Raw genomic sequence first — 25,765 nt, 5'->3', positions numbered from 1 at the left:
TACATTTGCAGAACAAGTGCTCATTTTTATAACAACACCAACAAACATGTCATAAGATCTACAAAAGAAATTAACTTCTACTTGTAATGGAGTAATCAAACATCATGATGTGAGTACTCTGACTTCAGTAAGATGACAGACGGAGGCCCACAGGGGTCAGATAACAGAATATGAATGGATGTGGGTGTTTGGACCTCGGATTGGTTCAGTGTGGACACAATCTGCACTCACATCTGACATCCTAAAAACTGGAGAAACAAACATGAAGCAGGTTCTTGAGTCCACATTTTGTCGTCAGATATTTATACAAACTTTTATCAATATTTGAATAATAATAAGTAATTTTATGCCAAAGTCCAGTTTAAAACATCCGATCTTTCACTTTCAGTTCTGGTTGTTTTGGCGATATGTTTACATGAATATTTTCACTCTATTAGAAATATGACTTATACTTGACAGTAGTTGATTAAACTTAATTACTTTGCAGATTAATAACAAAGAGCTCCACCAGCTGCAGCACTGATTGTAATATTATTATTACAAGTTCTGCATGAGAGCTTTTACTTCTGGTACTTCTAATATATGTTCATGCAAACATGTCTGTACTTTTACTTAGGTTACATTTTGAATGTGACAGTATTTCTACAGGATGTATTACTGTTTTCAACTGTCCAAAGTTACAGAAGGTAAATAAATGTTCTCGTTCATCGGCCAAAGAAACAAGTGAGCGTGAATCCAAACGAAACAGAAACCCAGTGTTTTCAAGTTAAGAGCCATGTGTTTTATTTTGAAATGAACCGGTCTGTGTCAGGCTGGACCGGGCCGGACCAGGACCACCTCATGTGTTGGTATCACATCAGTCACTCTCACACAGGACGTCACCACAAATCATTTTATTTGCTGCTCTTTTTTTCCACGTTATTTAACATGTTACAGTTTTTTTCTAGAAAAACTCAGTCCGAGGTTCTTAGTGAAATCTGTGGGTTACTGCAGGGGGGCGGAGCCGGCTGCTGTGATTGGTCAGCAGGGACACGGCGTGCTGGCATCCTGCTCCACCGTTAGTCCTTTACTCAGCAGGAACGCTTCCTGTTTGGGCTCGCGCCCGAGGAACTTCTTCAACATCTCAGAGGCGTCCTCAGAGCCGCCGGGCCGCAGGATGAACTTCCTGTAGTCCAGACCCACCTGGAGGACCAATCAGGAGACAGCAGTTCAAAGTCAGACCAATCAAATCCTGAACTCACAGTGGCTCCGTCCAGATCTACTTTTTCAGTAGGCTAACACTTTCCCTCTGCTTCCAGTCTTTGTGCTAAGCTAGGCCAAACACCGAAACATCTGGAGACAACAGAAATCAAGTGAAGCGAGCTGTAACAAACAACATCGATATATTCACTTAAAAATTATTTACATTATTACAAGACTGCAGTAAATGTTTATTGTCTGTAGGAAAAAGGCTGAACAGAACCTCCGACTGCTGAAATCCAACATGTAGCGCTGGTTCCATGGACTCACCTCAGTCGTCCCGGTTCATGTCGTGAACTTTTAAAAACTTCTATTAAGTTGATGGAACCCTGTGAGATCCTCAGTGTAGTTCTGTTCAGTATTACTGTAGTTGTGTGTAGTATTAATCACAGTAATATCACACTGAGTGGTTCAGATATTTAGCTTCTCCAGCCCCCCGCGACCCTGCAGAGGATTAAGCGGCGTACATATAATGTGTACAGATGATGGATGGATGGATGGATATTTAGCTTGTAACTGTTGAATGTAACAGAACATTTTCCTGTCTGAGTTGTAACTGTAAATGTCCTCATCAGAGACATAACAGTGTTGGTGATAAACTTAGTGTCCGACACACTGAAATTCATCAGGACAGTTTTCATGCCGAGTCCTGCTGTGATGTCAGCGGTGGACCTCGTCTGGTCTCACGTCTCACCTTCCTGGAGTTTGTTCAGACATGAAAACTGATAGTTGCTTCTTGTTGTTTAGTTTGGACTCTGAGGACGGACAGCAGACCTGATCCCAGACCAGCTGAGCAGTCTGGATGCTTCTCTAATAGCACATCACAAACAAGACAGTCAATGATTTTCAGACCCACAGGAGGATGTAAAGATCTGAGAACTGGACCCGGGTGGTCTCTACTTTTCTTAGAGACCCCTAAAGACTGTGATAAAAACAAGATTTTCGGGGCGACGCTTCGCTCGGTTGGTAGCGCACTCGACCCGTGTGCCGAGGTTCTGCAGCGGACCCGGGCTCGAGTCCCGGCCCGGGTCTCTCTGCTGCGTGTCACTCCCTCTCTTACCCTGTTTCCTGTCACACTCTTCAGCTGTACAGTCAATAAAGCCAGAAAAGGCCAAAAAAAAAACAAAAAAAAACAAAAAAAAACAACAAGATTTTCAAAACACAACTGAGACAGACGTCGTTAAACTCTTGAGATGTTCTGCAGGTTGGCTGGTTCTGTCTGAATGTGGATGTTAAAGTCTGGGTCCAGATTTCTAGTATGGACTTTATGTCAAATGTTACAGAGGAAAGTATCCCGCGCCCGTCACATTTACTGTGTGCTCTGACCTTTGGGTTCATGATTCCCTCCAGTTTGAAGCGAGCAAAGAACATGTCCATGGAGAAGACCTCGCTCCACAGGTAACCGTAGTACTGAGCATCATAACCGCCCGCCAGGTGCCCGAAGGTCGCCGGCATGTTGGTTCCTGCAGAGGGAGACGGAAGGTCAAAGGTCACAGAGAGCGGAGGAGGAAACTGTCTGTATCTGATGTACGATGTCTTCGTGTCCAGTTCATGTTTTAAAATATATTTCAACAACTTCATTTATCGTTTCAGATAAAAATGTCAGAACACAAACTAAACAATCGCCCTGTAACAATCCGTCGGTCCAGACTGACAGACCAGAAGCAACAACCCAGTACAACTGATGCCAAGTGGAAACATGGATCCATATCATCGCCATTAAGATGAGCCTTTATTTTGAAATTCCCTGGTCATGTCTCAGTTGCTGTCAAAGCACAACTCCTTCCTCAACATTCAGACTGTGTAAAGTAGCTTTACTGGACTGCGGTCCGTTATGATACTACTGGTACTGGTACTGGTTGTTTCTGAGGAGCAGCAGCTTCTTCTGAAACTGACAGTGTTCAGTGGGTTGATGATATTGTCTGATATGGATCATAGACATCATGTGATATCAGTAAAACAGTTTGACGGAATATTATATTGGTCATTTTCTCCCCTGGTTCTGACAGGAGGTCTGACTGATGTTCTGCACTGAGCCACCAGGTGGAGCCCGGTTCTGTTAGATGAGTAGTTCACAGCATCAGTGTGCAGAACAGAGAGTCACCTGAACATCTGGATCATCACTTGATGAAGCAGCAGGAGATCAAGTCTTGTTTCAGAACTACAGCAGACTGTTAACTAACTAACAAATATGGACACGTGAGCTGAAGATCTGAGTTCTGAACACATGTAGTTGATAAATTGTGACCTGGTGAAGCCGGGATCCCCAGGATCTCCTGACTGAGGCGTCCGTACTCCTCCGCCGGGTCGACTCCGGACCTGGTGTGCAGAGCCTGGTCCACTTTGGCGAGAACAATCTGCCTCAGGTTAAACAGACCTGTAGGAGAGTCAGGGTTACCATGGTAACAGTGAAACAAGCGCTCAACAACAGCAGAACTTCCTGTTCAGTACCCACCAGTGTTGGCGAGGCGGGACTTGATGAGTTTGTCGAGCAGCTCGTCGGGGATGGCGTTGCCGGTCTTGTAGTGTCGGGACATCCTGAGCAGAGGCTCCCGCTCCCAGACCCAGTTCTCCAACATCTGAGACGGAGCCTCCACGAAGTCCCGCTCCACATGAGTCCCGCTGAACATGGCGTAGTCTGCCTGTAAACACCCGACACGCCAGGACACAACCAATCAGGACACACCTTCTGTTTTCATCCACACTGATTCACTGCTGCATGTAAAGACAATTTCTGAGTCTCCACTTGATATTTCATGACTGAACTGAAGCTGCTTCTGGTATCCATCGTATTCACAGTCACAAGTTCCTGCAGGTGACAGTGTTTGTGCTTCTGCAGAAGCTGAAGGAGTTTACATGTAGTCAGTCTAAAGTGGAAGAACTGGATTAAAGCATCTGCTGCTGATGTTAGCATGTAACTCTGTAACTTCATACACTGAGAGTCATTCATTACTTATTCTGTGCATATTAAAGAGCCTTCTTTAAACCAACTCCAGGGTGTTGTTTAGCTACAGCTGATAAACTCTCCCACACAAAAAATGAGCTGCTGCTTCAGTGTGAAGTCCAGAACCAACAGTTTCAGAACTAGCTGCCAATCTGCAGGTAAACCTGCTGTTCTCACTGTCTCACTACAATCTACAGTTTGACAGGTGACAACAGAAAGGGTCAGTAAATCTGTCGCATCGTGTTGAAGCTTCTGAGTTATCAGCTGACCTCGGCACACAGTTGGTGCATGACGTGTCCGAACTCGTGGAAGTACGTCTCCACCTCGTCATGCTGCAGGAGGGATGGGGCGTCGGCCGTCGGCTTGCTGAAGTTGGCCACCATGGCCGCCACCGACATTTGCCGCGTGCCGTCGGGCAGCAGACAGCCGGGCTGCAGGCCGAAGCAGGCGGCATGACCGTACTTCCCCTCCCTGCAGAGGACAGACAGGAGAGGAGACACTGAGGACACGTCTCCACCTCCACCCCACAGAAACATCACCTCACTGCTGAGCCCTCACCTGGGGTAGAGGTCCAGGTAGAACTGACCCACCACCTGGCCGCTGCTGCGGTCCTTCACACAGTACAGAGTGACGTCTGGGTGCCAGACGGCAGCTCCGTCCACCAGCTCAAAGGACAGACCAAGAAGCTCCTGGTAGATGTCCAACAGACCCCGAGTCACCACCTCCATTGGAAAGTACTCTTTCAGCAGGTTCTGATCCACAGCATACTGCGTCTCCTCAACCTGAGAGGAGAGGAGGAGGAGAAGGAGGAGGGGGGTGTAGAGGGATGAGGTCACTGTGGGAACCTTAATTCAATCTGTCTCTCACAGCTCCTGTTATTTATACGTTAGTTCAAGGTGAACGTGCAGCTCTGACCTGGGTCATGAAGTAGCGGGTGTCCCAGGCGTGCAACTCTCCGTTAAAAGGCAGGTTTCTCTTCTGACACTCCTTCTCCTTCAGTTTGAGGATGACCGTTCGCTCTTCATCCCCCAGAGGCTTCAGCTTACGAGACAACTCCTCTGAAAGACACGACGAAGAGGACAAACGCTTCAGATCACAGAGATGTACATGTGATTTGTTTTACTCCTTGTAAGAGAGATGAAACAGAGACAGTTTCAAAACCTCCAGGAAACTGGATCAGTTTCAGAAACATGATACCAAGTGCTACTTCACCAAATATCTGTCACTTCCATCACATTTCCTTCAGTTTAGAAATGAGAGAAGATTTAAGGACGAATGAAGTTAAATAGCGATACAGAACAGAACACTGCAGACGGACTTCATACCCTTTAGCATCCTCTCAATTCACACTTCTGTTTTAACGACTGTGTGTCATTGTTAGACTGTGGAGTCCTGATCTGTACGATCAACAGATGTTTGGTTTTATTACTCGACACAAGCGTTGTGCTGCAGGTTTGTCACTCAGGACTCACCCAGGAAGCCGGCCACCTTCTTTCCAGACTTGGCCATGTTCATCTCCAGCACGAAGTCGGCGTGTGTGGTGAAGCCAAGCAGAGAACTTTTCTGAGCTCGAAGCTGCACCAGCTCCTTCAAGATGGCCGAGTTCTCCTGGAAACACACAGGAAGTCGTCTGGTTTACAACTTCAACAGTACAATTACTACAACGTTAAAGATGATGTCACCATGTTCCCAGACTTCTATCAGTCAAAGTATCACTGAGAGAAATAATGGATTTAACTTGGTGCTGGGCGGTATACTGGTTCACAGTGAATGTATGTGTGTATATTTTCGTTATGATATGAATTTTTAATATCCCGCCATACTGGTGTATTTGATTACACAACGTTTGGAACACTACACTGCGCTGCGTGACACTGTTTCAGACCAGACCCTTTTCAATGTTGTGCTTCTACACAGGCATGGTGCGACTGCGAGGCGTGGTGAGGGTAAACAGTAGTGCTCTGGTGTTACGTTACGGTGAAGATGGTTAGGATAGACATGGCAGTTCATCACTTCATCCGCGGATGTCAAGATGAGCAACTGGAAAGCTGCTGAGATCCGGGAGATGCTAGCTCTCCTCGGTCTCTGTAGCTGACAGCTTGTTGTTGTGGCAGCAAGCTAATAACGGTCGCTACTTTCAAATTATAACCCCCCAACTAGGAACCCAGTTCTAAACTCCAATGGGGTGCAATGTAAAGCTCTTATTTTGAAGACAAATTCGACCTGCTTCCGGTTAGCTTTCTGTTGCTTGAGGCAGCTAACACAAGGCGCTCCGCTGCACGCTTCCTTTAATAGCGGGGGTTTAACATCAGCATGTGTTTGACTGAGGAGGTGAGAATATGGACCACAGGTCTATAATTAAGTAAATCTATCAAGTGTCGCCACATTTCTTCTGATGTATATGTTGAAGTCATCTCAAGAAATTTATCTGAAATAGATTTTTCCTCTCAGTGTCCTGTTACTTCCTGTCTCACCTCTTTGCAGCGGGAGTTGAAGGCCTCCTCCAGCTTCCTGCGGGTCTCTGGGACGAAGCATTTCTTCATGGTGGGGAAGTAATGAGGATACTTCAGAGTGACCTTCAGCTTGTCTCCGTCCTGCTCCAGAGAGCTCAGGAAGTCCTCGGGGAGGCCGCCTGAAACCAACATGTGTTAACATCTTAATACACCAGAGAGGAAGAGGAAGAGGAGTTCGGAGAGGGAGAGGAGGTCAGAGAGGAAGAGGAGGTCAGAGAGGAAGAGGAGGTCAGAGAGGGAGAGGAGGTCAGAGAGGGAGAGGAGGTCAGAGAGGGAGAGGAGGTCAGAGAGGGAGAGGAGGTCAGAGAGGAAGAGGAGGTCAGAGAGGGAGAGGAGATCGGAGAGGGAGAGGAGGTCAGAGAGGGAGAGGAGGTCAGAGAGGAAGAGGAGGTCGGAGAGCGAGAGGAGGTCAGAGAGGAAGAGGAGATCGGAGAGGAGGTCAGAGAGGGAGAGGAGGTCAGAGAGGAAGAGGAGGTCAGAGAGGGAGAGGAGGTCAGAGAGGAAGAGGAGGTCAGAGAGGGAGAGGAGTTCAGAGAGGGAGAGGAGGTCAGAGAGGGAGAGGAGGTCAGAGAGGAAGAGGAGGTCAGAGAGGGAGAGGAGGTCAGAGAGGGAGAGGAGGTCAGAGAGGAAGAGGTGGTCAGAGAGGGAGAGGAGGTCGGAGAGGTGGTCAGAGAGGGAGAGGTGGTCAGAGAGGGAGAGGAGGTCGGAGCGTCTGAAGGCTCTCAGAGCGATGGACTCACCCAGCTCGTCTCTGCTGAAGGACAGACTGGTGGTGTCCTCGTTCAGGTTCTTGTTGAAGTCGATGCTCAGGTTGCTCAGCTTCTTCTTGATGGTTTTGATCTCCTGTTACAGCAAAGTGATGGATCAGACTCAAAGATTTCAACACAGAGTTTAAAACAGAGGACATATCACCATTAATGCATGCTGTCTAAAATCAGCGTTAGCTTCTCTGACAGTTTGGGAGTTCAATCTAAATATTTCTGTGTTCCTTCTGCTGTGAATTTTGGCGGATATTTTGAATTCAGGTCAGGATAGGATTTTCTCTCCCAAATGAAACTCTGGGCAGAAATGTTAGATTTTGCTGCATGAACACTACTTGGGGTCGGTGGAGGTGTTAAAGCAGAGGTGGACTTCCTGGATGTATACAGGTTAGAATAAGGAAGCAGCAGCTGCACCTCTTGAGTCTCTCTGGGCAGGTGGAGGCCGTTCCTCTGGCCCAGTTTGATCAGCCGCTCCATGTAACGCTTGGACTCTGCGGTGAGGCTGTCAGCATCAACCTTTTTCTGCAGACAAAAAAAGAATGACTTCATGAGAACAGAAGATCATTAAAGAAGAAGATGAGAGACAACAGTGTCTGAAAGTCAAAACACTCAGATTTAAAGTTGAACTTCTGTCTGCAGCTAGTTTCCTCTTTGATTTCACACATAATATCAAACCGTTCACCTCATCGATTATCTCTCCAAACGTCACTACAGAGTTGTGAACGTCATCATGTGTCACATTTATCCAGGTTTTCTTCCAAACGACATTTGTAGATTTATAAAATATTTTGGCTTCTTAAAAAAACAACTATTTGTTCAATACAACATCACGAAATCATGAAATGTTCACTCCCAACATGGTGTCATCACTTTGCTTTTCAAATTCAGAAAACAAACTGAGATACACACAAAAGCTTTACAGCTGACAGTGATTAGAAGAGCTGTCGTTAACTCTGTGTCCATGAAGTGATTCACTGATTGGCTCATCGTTTCATCAGAAAATGCTAAAACAATCATATGTAGTCTAATCTGTATTATACATCTATATCCACAAATATATATATTGGTAAAACAGTTCGTGAGTGAAGAGGACCCAAATGTTATCAAATCAAAAGGCAACTTGAGGCTGACGACAGACCTATAAAGTAAATCAATCAAAGCCTGCTGATTGGCTGGCAGCCTGCTGATTGGCTGGCTGTCAGCTCACCTCCAGAGCAACGATCCTCTGGTAGACGTCATCCCTCATGCTCATCTCCACGTCGAACTCGGACAGACGCTTGTCGGCCTCGGTGCTGGCCGTTCGGACCTCCTTACAGGAAGACACGTGCTGCGGGAAGTCCAACATGTTCCTCTGGACTTAAACACAGGAGGCGGGGTCAGATATAGATGGGTGTGGCCATGGAAGAGAGGGGTGGAGACATCACAGGCACTTTAGTTAGTTTGATGGAATTCCTGAAGTGACTGCAGCAGGATTCATTCTTCATTCTCTTTAATCATACTGATACTTTCACTAGTTCCACAGTGACGTCTTACACCTGCTGCACCAGACTCCTCCTCTGTCAGTCTGCTGCTTTGTAATCCGGACAAACACATGATGAAACCTCCTCTGTGTACAGTCAGAACTCAGTCAGAACCTCACGTTACATGCGGTACTTAACTCAGTTGTATTCACAGTCAACAAATCTCTGAATGAAGTGAGAAGTAGAATCAATTCTATTAATTTGCCAGTAACTGTCAGTTACAGTCAGTCAGTTACAGTCAGTTAGTTACAGCCAGTTACTGTCAGTTAGTTACAGCCACTTACTGTCAGTTAGTTACAGCCAGTTACAGTCAGTCAGTTACAGTCAGCCAGTTACTGTCAGTCAGTTACTGTCAGTCAGTTACAGTCAGTCAGTTACTGTCAGTCAGTCAGTTACAGTCAGTCAGTTACAGTCAGTCAGTTACAGTCAGTCAGTTACTGTCAGTCAGTTACTTTCTAAATAAAACTGTGAATGTAACGTGGCCTGGTGTGGTACATGAAGAGGAAGACCAAACCTGATGTCATGTAGCTTCTTTTTAAAGAACAATCTGGAAATGTAAATGACAGTCAGCCAGTGAAACGTTTGATCTTTACCATCGAGACCCGATGTGATAAAAAGATAAACTACAAACATTAAGTACTGAGTTCTCTTTAACTTTATCACATGATTTTTCTACTTTCTCTGACTCAATCGCCATAAAATAAATGGGCACTTGTTAATTTCCTCTCTTTCAGGTGCTTGCACACCAGCAGTGATGAGAACAGATGCGTTCATGTGACATGATGACATCAGGCTGCAGTGTCTCCTGCAGCAGCAGCAGTGTTTTGCCTCCGTCTCTATTGTAGCAGCAGTAGCAGCAGCAGCTGGTTCAGCTGATTTCTCTACAAACTGCTGATGAGTCTTTACCATCACACACTGATTCTGCTGACTCACAGCTTTACTGCTCAGCTCACAATGGACCGACCGACCTGCCTGTGCTGTCAGGTTCCCACTGTGTTTCACCTCCATTCAGTCAGGTGGAGAAATATCTGGAGCTCCATTAAAATAACAGTGAGCTGCTGTGTGACGCTGCTGCTGCTGCAGGTCCAAGAGTCTGCTCATATTTAGATTTCTCTTTATGTTCAGACGCAAACCAACACTTCATGTAGAGAGTGTGTGTGTGTGTGTGTGTGTGTGTTAGACTTCCTGCATCCTCTGACTCTCCCTGAAATCAATCACTGTTAATACTGAAATGTCTTTCTAATGACCACGTGGTCAGCACAGTTTCCTGCTGATCAGTACGTGTTGAAGAGGATCAAGCGTTTGTTCGTCTGACTCGAGAAGGACAGAAGTTTGTTGTTCACCTCCTGAACTTCACTGACAGCAGCAGATTATGAAAGCTCAGATATCAGATTGCCCTTGAACACAACCCCAAGAACAGTTTCTGCTCTCATCAGCACCGTGTCACTATGATGATGTCATTGTTACAAAGAACTAAACTTAACAGAGACTATGATGGATTTATATCTGCGATATGTGTTTATCTTAGAAAAACTGCAGCTGAGACGCTCAGGTCTCCGTCTGCAGTGACACGTTGAAGTGTCTTTCTTGTGACAAATGTACTTATTGTAAGTGGCTTTGGACAAACGCATCTGCTACATGTAAATGTTCATAAGGGATATATTGTTACCTTCATGCATGTGATAACGTCATGCACTGATATAACACTGAATGTTTGTAAGAGTCATCCACTGCTGTTTCACTGACATCTGACTCTCAGTAATATATTTTTTGACCTCTGTGCTGTAACAAAACTCAGACTAAGAGATGCAGAACCATCAGAACATGTGAGCCCACCAGTGTACTCGACCTCCACATCAGCCAGCGCCTTCAGCGTATTCTCAAAGGTCACACTGTCCAGGTCCAGGGCTCCGACACGGTCGTACACCATCTTGGTGTTGGTGATGAGCTCATCGGAGAGCTGCTGGATCTGCTCCGGGGTCAGGTCCCAACGCAGCCGGTTCTCAGAGCAGACCGGCACCGGGCTGCCAAAAACCACCTCACCTGGGACAATGAGAGACAACAGGACCGGTGAGGAGAGAACGGGACAAACGGGAAGTAACGGGAAAGACAGGAGTGGGAAACAAGAACACTTTTATTTTGTGACAAGTTTCATAATTATTTCACGTCTTCGACATCTGACAGAAACAAAAGTTTCATCTAATGTTCTGAGACAGTTATGAATTCTATTTAGATTAGTGTGTTACACTGGCAGGTGTGTTGTTCCACATAAAGTCTCTCCCACTCCTGATTAGTGGAACATATTCCTTCATCTTCCTCCAGTTTATCTCTGCGTCCTGATTGTCTAACGTGTGACGTGTATCTGACCAAGTGAATGTACCCCAGCAGGTGTCAGGTCCTCCTCATCTACAGGCTACCTAGAAACAACTGCGGCTCTGCAGTAATGTCAGGTATATGCTGGACTCTCTAGCAAGTTCTGCTCATATACATAGTGTACTTATCACAATCATTACAAACCCAATGAAATCCCTTAAGTCACTTTCCACTCTGTTGTACATCTCACACACCAGACACCACTTTGGTTCAGTCAGAATGTAACTGTGACACAATCCCTCTGCGCTCTTCACCAAACATGAGATATAGAAACAGATGCGCAGCAGGTGTAAGTGTTGTTCGTGGATCAGAAGTGTACAAAACTCATAAGCACAATACAAAAAATGTAATCAATTTACTGATTTTGTTTGTTCTATTGTGGGGACATCTCTGGCAGCAACAGCTTTAACTTTAAACCTGATGTTTTTTTTTAAATGGAGTTCGGTGCATTGTTCCTTTTAATTTCAGCCTGTTTGACACTACTCAAAATGAATTCCTGACATTTGGATGTGGGTGAATATATGAAACAAAAGGCTAATTAAATGTGTTGCATCATATTAAAATATCTACAAAATTAAAATTCAGCTCCTTCACAGAATAAACGACCACCCTGTTGGAAAAACCAGCACAGACCACCAAAGAGCAACTGGTGACCAGTCACTATTCAGATCACATCAGTCAGATCGACCCTACGACACGATCCCCGTATGCGCGCCCTCCATAAACTCATTTTAAAAAGTGATAATCAGCGCGTATATGTGTTGTTTGTGTGCCGAATTCAAAAACACTTCATAACAATTAGGAAATGAACTGATTTTTTAACGCACTAATACATTTAAGCAGCAACCAGCTTAAACTTAAAATCCAAATATTTCTAAGTGAAGTTTGGCACATTGTTGCTTTCAAACGCTTATGAAAGGAAGCCTCGGGAGATTTACTAACGTTCATTGGTAATCCATTTGTAATCCTGTCAGTGCCAAACTGCAATTTAAGAGCAACACATTTCTCAATGAATAAGCGGCGTGAGCTAACAGCTAACATGCTACACATCACAGCACAATGAAGCCTGACCTGTGGAGAAACAAGCCACCGTTATAACACAGCGGGCTTATCTTGGTTACTTTATACTAAACGATGGCTAACGTTAAATAACTTTTCCAGTGAATTTTAATGAAAGAGCTCAGGTACTAGCCAAGAGAGCAGCAGCTAAGCTAGTTAACGTTAGCGCTAAGACTGACGTTAGCTAAAACAGATTCCGTGATCAAAGCTAATTAATTCTGCTTGATCCCAGAGACAGTCGGAGAGGAAACATGGCGACCACAGAGCTGACTTCACACCAAAATGACTCGGTCACATTAAAACCATGAGAACCTCGCTCACCTGTCGGCCCCATAGTTCAGATAACTGTCGGTTAGTCGGTGTGGTTGACTGTCAGAGAGAGCTGAGAGCCGGAGCGCTGCCGCCGCCGTACAGCAAGCAAGTTTCCGGTGATGTATTTCAAAATAAAACCCTACTCAAAGTTAGAATATTAAAGGAACAATCGGTGATTAAAATGTCAAAAGGGCCCCGAGATGAGAAGAAAACATGCAGTAATGAAACGTGTTCTCCCTCCTGAGAGGATTCACGGCATTAGTCAAACTCCAGAAATAACTTAATATGTACTGTATTGCGTGTTTCTCATATATCATCTATATTATATATTCTCATCTATATATATAAATACTAATACTAAATCAATATATATATATAAATACTAAATGTGAACTACATTTATAGTATACATAGTACAATCGAAGCAATACTGTATTTTTTTTGTTTTACATTTTTTTCTTTAGGATCGTTTCTCATCAGCAGAATAATGGAGCGAAGTAGTCAGCGGAACATCTCACAGTATAATAAACGTGTCAGCGCTCCCTGGTGGACAAACTCAAACCTGTCTGTAACCTTTCTGCATCAGTTTAATATCTTTATCGAATTTGTTTCTTACACTGATCCAACATCTACTTTACAGCTGGGGATCAACTCATAAACCGTCTGAATGTGAACTGTCTGAAAAATAAGTTCATGGATTTGTTTTTTATCGTTTGTATTCTGAAGGCGAGTTCGCCAGATTTCCAATATTTTTAACTTCACGCCGGATGTCAACCACACCACACTGGCGCCTGCGAATGACGACGTAAGTCTGCGACAAGCTAATTAGCTAGCTAAGTGACGGCTACGATATATCGAAGGAGCCGATCTAAAGTAAACTATCTGTTACCAGGCTAATCCACAACCGACATTCAGAGACAACCGGTAGGTAAACATGGTACTCTGTTATCATGTTAGATTCGGCAGCATGACAGTTTCATACATACGGGAGCACCATTATAGTCAACGGGATGCGAACAGCCAGCTAGCTAGCAGTTAGCAGCGTGCCGCTGCGGTTTAGAGAACACGTCACGCCAAACCCCTTTTAAAACTCTGGAAATACAATCTGACAATGCTCCTAAGCCAAACCGTTGGGGTGTTGGAATGGAAGTTATTACATGTAATCAACTGTCAATAACCACTCTTCAATTCGGCAAACATTACATACTTATATAAACAACATAAATACTAATACAACTACAGCTTTAAGTTACGGGTTCGACTGACGTTATCGCACGACCCCTCCCGGGAAACAAAGTACTTTAGAGGGCAGCAGGTGACGACTAGCGCTAATGACAAAAAAGTATTTTTAAGTGGCATTCTATTGAGACTAGCTGATGCCAGATGACTCAACCGCAATCCGATTAAAACATGCCTCGACGTTTCCAGCCGTGCTAAATCTGGTTTTAACATATCTCTTCTATGCACGGCGGCGTTAAACTGACAGATTTTGATTGGGGATTCGTTCAAAATTTACAACTGACATGTAACCATAGCTACACGTAAGGCAAGCGTACACGGTCTTTAGTTTTGTTGGCATGCTAGCATGCTAAGCTAAAAGTAACTAACCAGCTAACTTTGTTGATGGAAAATAAGTGGAAGTTCAGAATGACCTCCTCAGAGCGGTGATTTATACACCACGATGGCTAGTGTTAGCTGGCGGTCGTTAGCATTACAAAGATTGTCATGCCGAGTTATACTTAGTATGAGTTACTAGAACATTCTACAAGCTAATGCTAAACGGGGGTGGCTAACTGAGTGTGATAACAACTGAGGAGGAGGTCACCGTTACATCTGATCCAAGCTACAAAAGTAACGTTGCGTTTTAATAAGAGTTGACTTCCCCTCCTGCTGCTGCTCCCTCAGGGTCTCTCTCCCTCAGTGACCACAGAGAGGTCGGAGCCTCCATCACCATGACAGACAACAAGCGTCTCGCCTTCTCCATCATCCAGTTCCTCCATGATCAGCTGCAGTCAGGGGATCTGACCTCAGGCGCCCAGGAGAGTCTGGAAGGTGAGTAACACACACCTACAGAACAGCTGGAAACACACGTTACTGTGGGGTACATGTTGTGTTGTAGCAGTCACATGACAGCAGCTGAGCCTGTTGTTGAATCACATTTGGGTTAACAGAACATCTTTGTGACCAGAACTAAAGGTTCTGGTTGTGGCCATAACTATCAGGCAATGATTCAGTGTGTCATCAAGTTAGATCTTATTGAGGTTAATATATATATATATATATATATATATATATATATATATATATATATATATATATATATATATATATATATATATTCAATGTGCCTCACGCAGGATCATTTTCAGGATCTTCCCTGAAAGCTTCTTTACTTCTTCTCTGTGAGGGTTAAAGTTTGATTCACTAAACCTTCTCAACGCCTCCTGTTGGCAAGGACATGAGATTTGATATCACTAATTGTGGTCCCAGATTTCATTATATAAACCAGCCTGTTCTCTTTGTGGGCAAAATGTTATCAGAGTCCTGAAGGAATAAAATGTGAGCACATCTGTGGTGAGTTCTCCTGAGCGATGCTGCGTTCTGTTCCTGGATGCTGACGGATCATCACAGATGAAACAGACAAACATCTCTGGCTGCAGCTCACATCAGCTGTTTCTGATTAATGTGGACTGAGTGAGAAACCTGATGACAAAATTATAAGGAAGATTTTCTGTTAGTGTCTGAACTCGAACAAAGATCATCTGTGAGGGAAGATGTTCCACTCTGTAACAGCGCTGCACTCCAACAGAGTGAGGCTTCTTCTCCAAACAGACATCAGCTGATGTCACATTCTCCTGATAAACAATTATTCATATCAGACCAATAACCTGAAATGGTCATGAATCAGAACCTTTAGTGTTTGGATCTGTTATTTCAGTTTGTCATAAATATATTTCATCAACAGTTGATTAAATGTAAGTTTTGAATCAGACTCAATATCAGCAGATAATCAATATTAATGGACTCATTTAGGGAGATAACTGGTGTCTGCACATGTTCACTGCTTATGTTTATACTCACCTGCTAAAAAATCTAGTTCAAATGTATCTTGAAAACGTCTGATTCCTGTCAGTCTGATTCTCTCTCATACGACTCATCTGTTTATTTCCTCCGTGTTAAACTGAGTTTGTTGTTCTACAGTTGCTGTTCAGTGTTTGGAGACGGCGTTTGAAGTTTCGACCGATGACCAGAGCCTCGCTGTCCCCATGACGTTACCAGAGATCTTCGCCTCAGCCACAGAGCAGGTGAGGAACATTCTGTTAGAGGGATGAAGTCAAGACAGCTGAAGGTCAGAGGCTCACTGTGTGTTATTGTGTGTGTGTGTGTGTGTGTGTGTGTCAGTTTCCAGCAGAGTCGCAGGTAAACAACAACTCCACCCAGAACTCCCTCACTGAGGAGCAGAGAGCCGAGGCCGAGACACTCAAAACCGACGGTAAGATGGCGATGAAGGAAACTCTTCTTCACTGCTTCAGTCAGACGTAGTTTTAAAGATGCTGCCTTTGTCTTCAGTTTCTCATCTGGATTTTAGTAGTTCTGAGTTAGTGTGTTTTGTCTTGATCGCAGGAAACGACCAAATGAAAGTGGAGAACTTCTCTGCTGCTGTTGAGTTTTACTCAAAGGCCATCGCCATCAACCCTCAGAACGCCGTCTATTACTGCAACAGGTCAGTGTGCCATCTCAGCCTCCTCCCTTCTGTTATCTGTGTGTTACTGTGAAGCAACAGCAACCTCCAGGCTGAGCGTGGCGAGTTACTCTCACTAACTTTGTTGCTAATGACACAAAGCAAAACAGCTTTATCCTCCTGGAATGTAACACCAGAGCTCGCCTGTCGCTGCATCGTAGGTTAGCGCCGCCCAAAACCACTGATTGGTTTAGAGAGCAGAAAGATGATGATGAGTACAGACTGATTTTTAGATGCTAAAATAAGTAAGAATTGTGCTGTAATCAGGACGTTTTGTTCTTTGAAACATTTAAAAAGTGTGACCACATTTCACACCTGTGTTCATGTGGTGTTTGTGTGTTCAGGGCTGCAGCGTACAGTAAACTGGGGAACTACGCTGGAGCGGTGCAGGACTGTGAAAAGGCCATCGGCATCGACCCAAACTACAGCAAAGCCTACGGCAGGATGGGGTACATACACCACCCCGTACACCACCCTGTACACCGCCCTGTACACCACCCCGCACACCACCCCGCACACCACCCTGTACACCACCCCGCACACCACCCTGCACACCACCCTGCACACCACCCTGTACACCACCCCGTACACCACCCTGTACACCACCCTGCACACCACCCCGCACACCACCCTGCACACCGCCCTGTACACCACCCTGCACACCACCCCGCACACCGCCCTGTACACCACCCTGCACACCACCCCGCACACCGCCCTGTACACCACCCTGCACACCACCCCGCACACCGCCCTGTACACCACCCTGTACACCACCCTGCACACCACCCTGCACACCACCCTGTACACCGCCCTGTACACCACCCTGTACACCTCCCTGTACACCACCCCGCACACCACCCTGTACACCACCCCGCACACCGCCCTGTACACCACCCCGCACACCACCCTGCACACCACCCCGCACACCACCCTGTACACCTCCCTGTACACCACCCCGTACACCACCCCGCACACCACCCCGTACACCACCCTGTACACCACCCCGCACACCGCCCCGTACACCACCCCGTACACCTCCCTGTACACCACCCCGTACACCTCCCTGTACACCACCCCGTACACCACCCCGTACACCTCCCTGTACACCACCCCGTACACCACCCCGTACACCTCCCTGTACACCACCCCGCACACCTCCCTGTACACCACCCCGTACACCTCCCTGTACACCACCCCGTACACCACCCTGTACACCACCCCGTACACCACCCCGTACACCACCCCGTACACCTCCCTGTACACCACCCCGTACACCTCCCTGTACACCACCCCGTACACCACCCCGTACACCTCCCTGTACACCACCCCGCACACAACCCTGTAGCTGTCACAGTGTAGAAGATAAAGACTAATTATTAAAGTAAAGAGACACATTCTCAAACTGACACTGAGACTTGGTGTGTTTAAGAGCAACAGGAGATAATGAATTGGTTCATTTTTTTTAAAGAGCTGCGTTGCAGTTATGTTCCTGACAGGATTCCTGGTGTGTTCACTGTCCCCCTCTCTGTGGTGCGTTCACTGTTCTCACTGTGTCATGATATTGCAGATTGGCTCTGGCCAGCCTCAACAAACACACAGAAGCAGTCAGTTACTATAAGAAAGCTCTGGAGCTCGACCCCGACAACGACACGTACAAAACCAACCTGAAGATTGCTGAGGAGAAAATGGACACATCCAGTCCAGTAAGAACAGAACAGAGGAGAGCGAGGGGAAATGTTTGTCTGACCAGTGATTATGGGATGGATCCTCACTTCTCTCTCTCTCTCTCAGACAGCAGGGATGGGTGGAGTCGATCTGGCCGGTCTGCTCAGTAACCCCGGCTTCATGAACATGGTGAGATCAGTTTATAATCTCTCCAGTAAACTTCCTCCTCTGTCTTTTGTCTCTTGTTTTGTTCATCCTGTTGTTCGTCAGCTCAGTGAGTCTTGATAAAGTTTAATTGAATATCTGTCCCTCTGTGTGTCTGCAGGCGTCCTCTCTGATGAACAACCCTCAGGTTCAGCAGCTGTAAGTACAGCTCAACTCCTCACGGCGTGTTTCTTCTTCTCTGGTTCATTGAGGTGAACTTCCTGTCTCTTCTCTCTCTCCCGCAGGATGTCAGGGATGATGTCAGGAGCGTATGGTGGGATGGGAGGAGGAGGTGGTGGTGGAGGAGCAGCAGGAGGAGCAGGACTTGGAGCTGGACTTGGAGGACTAGGAGCAGGTCTAGGAGGAGGACTAGGAGGAGGACTAGGAGGAGGACTAGGAGGAGCACCAGGTGCAGCACCAGGTGCAGCAGCACCCGGAGCTGCTGGAGCTGGAGATTTATCAGGACTAATCCAGGCGTACGTACCTCCGCAGACGGATGATGCGTTATGATTTCTCCCACAAACTTCTGAAACATGATGTGATGATGTGGCTGTCTGTGTTGCAGAGGTCAGCAGTTCGCTCAGCAGATGCAGCAGCAGAACCCCGAACTCATCGAACAGCTGAGGAGTCAAATCCGCAACCGAACGCCCAGCGCTGGAAACGAGGAGCAGCCATGACATTCAGATCCAGTAAATCCAGTAAATATTGTAAACACTAAATAGCTGTGTTTAGAAAAAATAAACAGTAAGTCAAAGACCTTCAGATGGTTTTGGCCTGATGTACAAAATGAAGACGACAATGCTCGAGCTACATTTGCTGTGTGTGTGTGTGTGTGTGTGTGTGTGCGCACGCGTATGCACACAACTGTGAGCGGGAGGCTAACAGACAACCTTTGAACATGAAAAGACAAATTTGTGGTTGAAGTGAGAAGCGAATCCTCTGGAGGATCCTCAGTGTTCTTGTTTTATTTGTATTTTGGAGCTGACAAATCTTTTTATTTCCTCTGTTTCAGGTTGGACAGGTTTTGTGTGTGGAAGAGGAGAAGAGCTGATTTGGAGCGTTTATAACTCGAAGGACTAAAAGGAAGCTGTTTTTGTTTCTTTGTTCCATCACTGAATATTTCCTGCACGAGAGAACGAGAGGCCTCCCGCTTCATTCAGGAGCCACATCACCAAAATAAAACACACACTTCTGTGGCTCTGTGTGGTTTTGAGGAAGAACATTTTGACTTTAACACTTTAATATCAAACACAGATTCATTGTAATAATATTGTCACACTCTAATAGGAACATGGATCCAGATGAGTTCAAAACAGAGGCTTGAAATTTCTTCTTAAAACTACACAGTGTAACTTTAAGGCAACTTTTTCTGTCCTAGGACCTTGTTTGTGTGTGTGCGAGAGAGTGTGTGTGACTCGGCCTACTTTTAGGGACATATTTCACAGCTGGGACAAAAGACGTGTCCTTGTTCGGAGAAAAGCTGATGTTTGGGTCGGTGGTTGTAGTTAGAGTGAATGTAAGTCCATGTAATGACCCTAAAAGGTCAAGGTGTGTGTGTGTGTGTGTGTGTGTGTGTGTGTGTGTGTGTGTGTGCGCGCACGTGTGCACGTGCACTGGTCGGTGACATGGAGCTGTGAGGAGGCAGCGGGGAGGTGGAGGGCTGTTCAAACCGTCTGAGAATTAAAAAGAGCATCTCAACATTTTAACTCTGTTTTCTGTCTGACGTCTGTTGATTTTGATCAATCAATATCTGCAGTTTGTTTTCTGATCAGCTTCACTGAAAAAACTGACACAGTGGAAACAGTGACAACTATGATCCTCACTGAGGTGTTTGACCTGTTTTAAAGGAACAGTTTGTCCAAAAAGTAAGATTAAGATCCCAAAACATGTTCCACGTGCAGCCAACCCACTTCAGACACAACGACTATGAAACTTCACTGGACTTTCAGTCAGCATGGAGGGAGGAGATGATGAGCGAGTTTACATTTTTGGGTGAACTGTTCCTTTAAGGCTGCTGCAGTTGTGCTGTATGTTGACAGTCACAATGATCAGTTTATCTCCCTCCACTGCAGGTCTGATTTAACAGTGCTGCTCGTGTCTTATGTCGAGGGAGGATCGCTTGTGAACAAATATAAATGCCTGAACTTGTTTGTAGTTGACATGGAAACAGTATGTAATTACTCGGATTAATTTATTGTTGACTTTTTTGTTTCTGTCACTTCTTTAAAGTTTGAATCAGAAACAACCTCACAGTTTAACTCTTGCCAATGATCACGATTCAGAAAATACATACATTGAATATTTCTACAGATACTTTTTTCAACAGATCCGCTGACACACAACTCTAACCAGATGTGATGTAACGATGGCAGCGCGGTGAACACTGTCAGATCTGTGTTTTCTGTGTGATTCAGTGAAAGAGTTCACACGTTTGACCTCAGACAGACTGAACATATTCACAGCAGCCACCACGACGTCTTCTGCAAAAATAAGGATTCTGTAAGAGGTTTCTATGATTTTATTTTGTCAAACCTCCGATTTCAAATGAATTTTGATTAGAATGTAATGAAGTCGATATATCTGCTTGTATTTCGCATTACATTGGGAATAAAACGCCACTTAGAGTCTAAAGTGTTTTTCTAATTTATCTGACAACGTCATAAGAAGATCAGCCAGTCATCGCGCAGGGAAAGCGTGACGCAATGAGGAAGTATTTCCATACACCTGCTGAGGAGAAGACGGGTGGTCAGACAGGTAAACACGGTTAATACGACTTATATTTTGGAGTTTAACATTTTATGTTGCGCTGAGGTTTGTGCTCTGACGACAAACTCAGACGTGAACAGCTGCTTTCCTTTGTAACTGGGCAATTTATTCGGCAGCTAGCTTCTGTAGTCGCCAGGTTGCTAGCTTATGAACGGCTAGCTAATGTTAGCAGTTCCGACAAGCTAGCAGCTGTTAGTGAGGGCGATGGCGGAACTTGAGTGATTTTCTGTCGAGCTTAAACGAAAAAAAACTTCCCAGTGTTGATGTACAGATTGAACAATACATAGAAATAATTTCACCACAAAGATTAAATCGATAGCTCGCAGAGAGAGTCAACATAATGTTGAATAGAAGTGTGTCATAGAGCACGGCCATAGTTTTATTTTGAAGTTCCTCACGGGAAGTGGTGTTATTATGGCGGGTTTTACGTTGTTTGTCTCCCGCAGTGATGATATTATAATAACAGAAAGCCGTGTCAGTCAGTCCCGGGTCATCAGTCCCGGGTCATCAGTGATGTCAGGTTAGTTTAACGTTGTTTACACGCAACAAACTGGACGTGTTGACTGCAGATCAATACAGACCGGAAGCTCCGATCTGAAGCTTCTGACACTAAAAACTCATTATTTCTTATTTTGTTGTACGATTTAACACCGCAGCAGAGTTTGAGTTACTCCTCAACAGGTGAGTTAGTGAAATGATGGAAGAAAGTAATCAGATATTGTTGATATGGAGTACTAATCTAAGTACTCAATACCACAGTATAAAATGTCCCCGTGACTCTAAATATGTCAAATATTATATTATATTATATTATATTATATTATATTATATTATATTATATTATATTATGATGTGAGTCCGTCACTTCACACCACACATTAACAGACGTCTCTCTCTTCTCATCAGTGGGACAAACAGACGGATTGCTACACATCAAAAATGTCTTGTAAACAAAAATAATTATCACCTGTCATATTGACTGAATTTACAAGAAGGTCCAAATAATGAAGAACTGGTCAGAGACAGAGTTTCACAGAGTTTACAGGAACAATATAGGTTACTGGTTTGTCCCCGTGGAGAAAGTCCCCAGACTCCCTTAACAAATGTGTCAGTTTAGTGAGTTGTTGAGTTGGAGACACTTTATAAACTCTGTGAAACTCTGTCTCTGACTCATTCTGCATTATTTGGACCTTCTTGTTAAATTAGCAAATGTTCTACATGAACTTCTTTCTGTCTTTGAGTAGAAACATGGAGTCTGTTTGTCTCAGTGGACGGGTTTATTCATACAGAGCAGGAAGTGACATCACATCACTGAGGTGACTCAGACGGATGTTCATGTCAGACCTCTGTATGTGTCTCTGGTTTATTCTGCACTCAGCTGCTCACCAGCATCTCAACCTCAACTCTCCGTCTCTGTCTGTCCCAGTAGAACCAGTAGAACCATTAGACTGTAGGTGTGCGTGATGAGGCAGTCGTCCACACTGTAGTGTGCTGGGCAGAGCTTCAGGATGGACATCCTGGTGGGCAAACTGCTCGGCCTGCTGGGATTGTTTGGCCTCATGCTGGCTGGTGTTCTGGTCCCAGTACGCCTCCTGCTGGTCGACTACGACAAGGCGCACAGATACAGGAGGGCGCTGTCTCTCTGTAACTCGTTCGGAGGAGGCGTTTTCCTGGCAACATGCTTCAATGCTCTGCTGCCTGCAGTCAGAGACAAGGTAAAACACACACACACACACACACACACACACACCAGTCGATCCATCACGAGTCAGAAAAACACAATGTAAATGTGCTTTGAAGTCGCACTTTGTTTATTAACTGTCTCTGTTAACTGTTCATGTGTAAACAAAATGAAATGATAGAATGAAGCAGATCTCAGTCTCAAGCAGAAACATGAAGAAGAGCTACACACACTTCTGATACAGGTTAAAGAATGGCGTTCACTTCCCAATGAATGGAGCACCAGTGATTAAAGATCAGAGACAGATTTGGTTTTGCTAAGTGGATTCAGACTCATTAAAATGTGGTGAGCTGAGTCTTCAGCTGGATCAGTTGACGTGTTGTGTCTCTCTCAGGTGTCCGACGTGTTCCAGCAGCTGAAGATCAGCAGCGACTATCCTCTGGCGGAGACGATGATGATGCTCGGCCTCTTCCTCACCGTCTTCGTGGAGCAGACGATCCTCACCTTCAGGAAGGAGAAACCGTCTTTCATCGACCTGGAGACCTTCAACGGCGGTGGCTCCGAGGCCGGCAGCGACTCAGAGTACGACACACCATTCATCTCCTCAGCTCGGGGTTCACCAAGCGGCGGAGGGCGTCACTCCCACGGACACCAGCACGGACACTTCAGTCCTGCTGAGCTGGCGGGGGCGGGGCCTCTGCGGCTGGCCAGCCTGGTCCTGGCTCTGTCGGCTCACTCTGTGTTTGAAGGGCTGGCGCTCGGCCTGCAGGAGGACGGAGCCAAGCTGGGCAGCCTCTTCCTGGGCGTGGCGGTGCACGAGACGCTGGCAGCCGTGGCGCTCGGCGTGAGTGTGGCCAAGGCGTCGCTCGGCATGAAGGACGCCACCAAACTGGGCGTCACAGTCAGCCTGATGATCCCCCTGGGGATGTTGGTGGGGATGGGCATCGAGTCGACGCAGACACTGGCCGGCGCCGTGGTGTCAGTGGTGCTGCAGGGACTCGCCGCCGGCACTTTTCTGTTTGTCACCTTCTTTGAGATTCTGTCCCGAGAGCTGGACGACAAACAGGACCGGCTGCTCAAGGTGCTCTTCCTCATCCTCGGCTACGCCACACTCGCCGCACTCGTCTTCATCAAGTGGTGACACACTGGAAGTGACACACGTAGCGATACCAAAGCAAAACTCCTAACTCCGTAGAGTCCAGCTGTGAGAGGCAGAAACATCTGGAGCGGCTGGATAAACGTCTCCTGACCAACAAACACTTTACACAGAAATACAGCAAATGAAGATCAGTGATGAGAAGATGTTTCTCAGATGAAACGTGAAGAGTAACGTGACGTACCTGAGCAGTCTCCTGTCTGCTGCCCTTTAGTGGTTAAAGCACTCCGCCTGCTGCAGGACAGGTGCTCTCAGCTCACCTGAAGCTGGTGAAATGTGACCAAAGCTTACAAAATACACAAATAATGATTAAAGACAAAAATAAATCAACAGAACAACCTTCACTAAAAGTGAACTTGAGCAGATTGGTGTTAAAAGAGTCTGAAGGAAAGAGAAGAAAGTTTAGTGTTGTAGACAGAAGTGAACCTGTAGGTAAATAATATACATCAGCTTTATAAGTTTTACTGCCAAAAATAATTTCTCTTTCCTTTTCCTCTATGTCTTTCATTAAAGTTCGCCCGCCTTCCTGTCAGAAGTGTGCACAGCGTTCACTGCAGTCAGAGTAGAAATACCTCAGTGTCAAAATACTCGAGTACAAGTCAAAGTCCTACATTTATCATTGACTTGAGAAAAAGTACAAAAGTGAAGCACATAAACATAAGATATAGAACAGTGAAAGTAGTCATGCAGGATTATATATATTATATCATCATGTTAAGTTGCTGTTCAGTAAATCTTTTCTGTGGTTTTTATATTTATATAGATATGAAGTTGTTTCCTGTGACACACTGGAGCCTTGAAAGACAATTTACCTCCATGTACATGTCAGCTTTATTTTAATGACTCTTTCATCGTTGTTTGTTCATATTGTGACATTGAACAGTTTTGTATTTATGATGTCATCTCATCACCGTCTCTTTATCACGTGTTTGCTGGAATTAAACCGATTATCATCTAACTTGTATTTACGAGACGTTTGGTTATTTTGTGTGAACAGCAGCCGTCACAGGTCGATGTGTGTTCAGTCGTCTGTCTCCTCCTCTCGGAGATGTTATTCACACCTTTCTGAAGCTGAAATCTTCACTGGAGCTGCTGAGTTAAACGTGTTGGCGAGCTCAACCACAATGTAAATCTGGTCTGAGATCAGGTTGTGATGTCTCTCCTGCAGACTGTGATCACAGCAGACGAGCTGATGGAGACATCTGATGTTTTAAATCAAGTCTCAGCTGCTTCAGCTGTTCAGCAGAACGCTGCAACTCTGTTTTACTGTGAAGCTCCAGAACTGTTCTGTGGACGACAACACTTCAACTCAGATGCACATGTTGTATTTTTTCTTCACTTCATTCATTTGAAACATTGAGTTTGCAGAGTCAGATCAATAACTATAATCAATGTATAGACGGTGTAAATGACGTCACCCAGCTGAATCTGAAGCTGCTGTCTGTCCGTGTCGTTGCCTGATTGGACCACCAGGCGTCAGTAAAACACTAAAGTGGACGTCTTGAGATTAAACTCAACAGTTTGAGGAAACAAGCTGCAGGTGAACAGGTCAGGTGTGTCTGTGTTGGACCTGCAGGTGAGTCATGACGTCACAGCCTCTACCTGCTCTGACTGGACGAGTGCACCGCAGTTTGATTGATTACTGACAGCTAGAGTCAGAATGGATTTCTGATCAATTCTGAGTTAATCCATCAGTTTGAACGAGGCATGAGGTGATCAATAAGAACTGCACCACACTGATCAATAAGAACTGCACCACCTGATCAATAAGAACTGCACCACCTGATCAATAAGAACTAGAACAGTTCAGTGAGTAATCTGAAGACTTGA

At 45.4% G+C, this 25,765-nt stretch overlaps 3 protein-coding genes across 9 annotated transcripts; 2 read left to right on the top strand and 1 right to left on the bottom strand.

The window, feature by feature from the left end:
- Positions 1–878: 878 nt before the first annotated feature.
- On the bottom strand, positions 879–12,878 carry thop1 (thimet oligopeptidase 1). The gene is made up of 14 exons (XM_037115857.1): positions 12,731–12,878; positions 10,814–11,020; positions 8,665–8,813; positions 7,872–7,979; positions 7,437–7,539; positions 6,658–6,815; positions 5,656–5,791; positions 5,099–5,241; positions 4,742–4,965; positions 4,453–4,654; positions 3,695–3,881; positions 3,488–3,616; positions 2,566–2,702; positions 879–1,182 (listed from the first exon to the last, which is right to left on the bottom strand). Exons 1-14 carry the CDS (start codon positions 12,741–12,743, stop codon positions 1,021–1,023), a joined length of 2,058 nt encoding a protein of 685 aa, XP_036971752.1. The 5' UTR covers positions 12,744–12,878; the 3' UTR covers positions 879–1,020.
- A 424-nt stretch (positions 12,879–13,302) lies between these two features.
- On the top strand, positions 13,303–20,038 carry sgta (small glutamine-rich tetratricopeptide repeat (TPR)-containing, alpha). 6 transcript variants are annotated; one of them, XM_037115864.1, is made up of 12 exons: positions 13,303–13,526; positions 14,627–14,773; positions 15,923–16,026; positions 16,124–16,214; positions 16,346–16,445; positions 16,808–16,912; positions 18,031–18,166; positions 18,255–18,317; positions 18,454–18,491; positions 18,578–18,808; positions 18,898–19,030; positions 19,345–20,038. In XM_037115864.1, the coding sequence occupies exons 2-11, from the start codon at positions 14,674–14,676 to the stop codon at positions 19,007–19,009; spliced, it is 1,080 nt and encodes a 359-aa protein (XP_036971759.1). In that variant the 5' UTR covers positions 13,303–13,526; positions 14,627–14,673; the 3' UTR covers positions 19,010–19,030; positions 19,345–20,038. The 6 variants fall into 6 exon arrangements, with proteins under 6 accessions (XP_036971759.1, XP_036971755.1, XP_036971754.1 ...); XM_037115860.1 differs by having other exon boundaries at positions 13,488–13,645; positions 18,898–19,021; XM_037115859.1 differs by having other exon boundaries at positions 13,488–13,645.
- An 868-nt stretch (positions 20,039–20,906) lies between these two features.
- Positions 20,907–24,899, top strand: LOC119029197 (zinc transporter ZIP3-like). Of its 2 annotated transcripts, none has more exons than XM_037115867.1 (3): positions 20,907–21,086; positions 22,528–22,813; positions 23,174–24,899. In XM_037115867.1, exons 2-3 carry the CDS (start codon positions 22,607–22,609, stop codon positions 23,918–23,920), a joined length of 954 nt encoding a protein of 317 aa, XP_036971762.1. In that variant the 5' UTR covers positions 20,907–21,086; positions 22,528–22,606; the 3' UTR covers positions 23,921–24,899. The 2 variants fall into 2 exon arrangements, with proteins under 2 accessions (XP_036971762.1, XP_036971761.1); XM_037115866.1 differs by having other exon boundaries at positions 20,988–21,086; positions 22,525–22,813.
- Positions 24,900–25,765: the final 866 nt, after the last annotated feature.

The sequence above is a fragment of the Acanthopagrus latus genome, chromosome 11, assembly GCF_904848185.1.
Source record: "Acanthopagrus latus isolate v.2019 chromosome 11, fAcaLat1.1, whole genome shotgun sequence".
NCBI lineage: Eukaryota > Metazoa > Chordata > Actinopteri > Spariformes > Sparidae > Acanthopagrus > Acanthopagrus latus.
Note: the sequence above shows the minus strand (reverse complement) of the source record. Positions and strands in the feature narration are given on the sequence as shown.

What these genes read in the sequence shown, in the direction of transcription:
- LOC119029197 (XM_037115867.1), top strand. Translation starts at nt 22,607, where the DNA reads ATGGACATCCTGGTGGGCAAACTGCTCGGCCTGCTGGGATTGTTTGGC. An exon ending in TGCCTGCAGTCAGAGACAAG is followed by an intron (nt 22,814 to 23,173) that starts GTAAAACACACA and finishes TGTCTCTCTCAG; the next exon opens with GTGTCCGACGTGTTCCAGCA.
- thop1 (XM_037115857.1), bottom strand. An exon ending in TGCCCAGAGAGACTCAAGAG is followed by an intron (nt 7,540 to 7,871) that starts GTGCAGCTGCTG and finishes TTGCTGTAACAG; the next exon opens with GAGATCAAAACCATCAAGAA. An exon ending in CCCGCTACTTCATGACCCAG is followed by an intron (nt 4,966 to 5,098) that starts GTCAGAGCTGCA and finishes CTCTCCTCTCAG; the next exon opens with GTTGAGGAGACGCAGTATGC.
- sgta (XM_037115864.1), top strand. Translation starts at nt 14,674, where the DNA reads ATGACAGACAACAAGCGTCTCGCCTTCTCCATCATCCAGTTCCTCCAT. An exon ending in GCCGTCTATTACTGCAACAG is followed by an intron (nt 16,446 to 16,807) that starts GTCAGTGTGCCA and finishes TTGTGTGTTCAG; the next exon opens with GGCTGCAGCGTACAGTAAAC. An exon ending in TTATCAGGACTAATCCAGGC is followed by an intron (nt 18,809 to 18,897) that starts GTACGTACCTCC and finishes TCTGTGTTGCAG; the next exon opens with AGGTCAGCAGTTCGCTCAGC.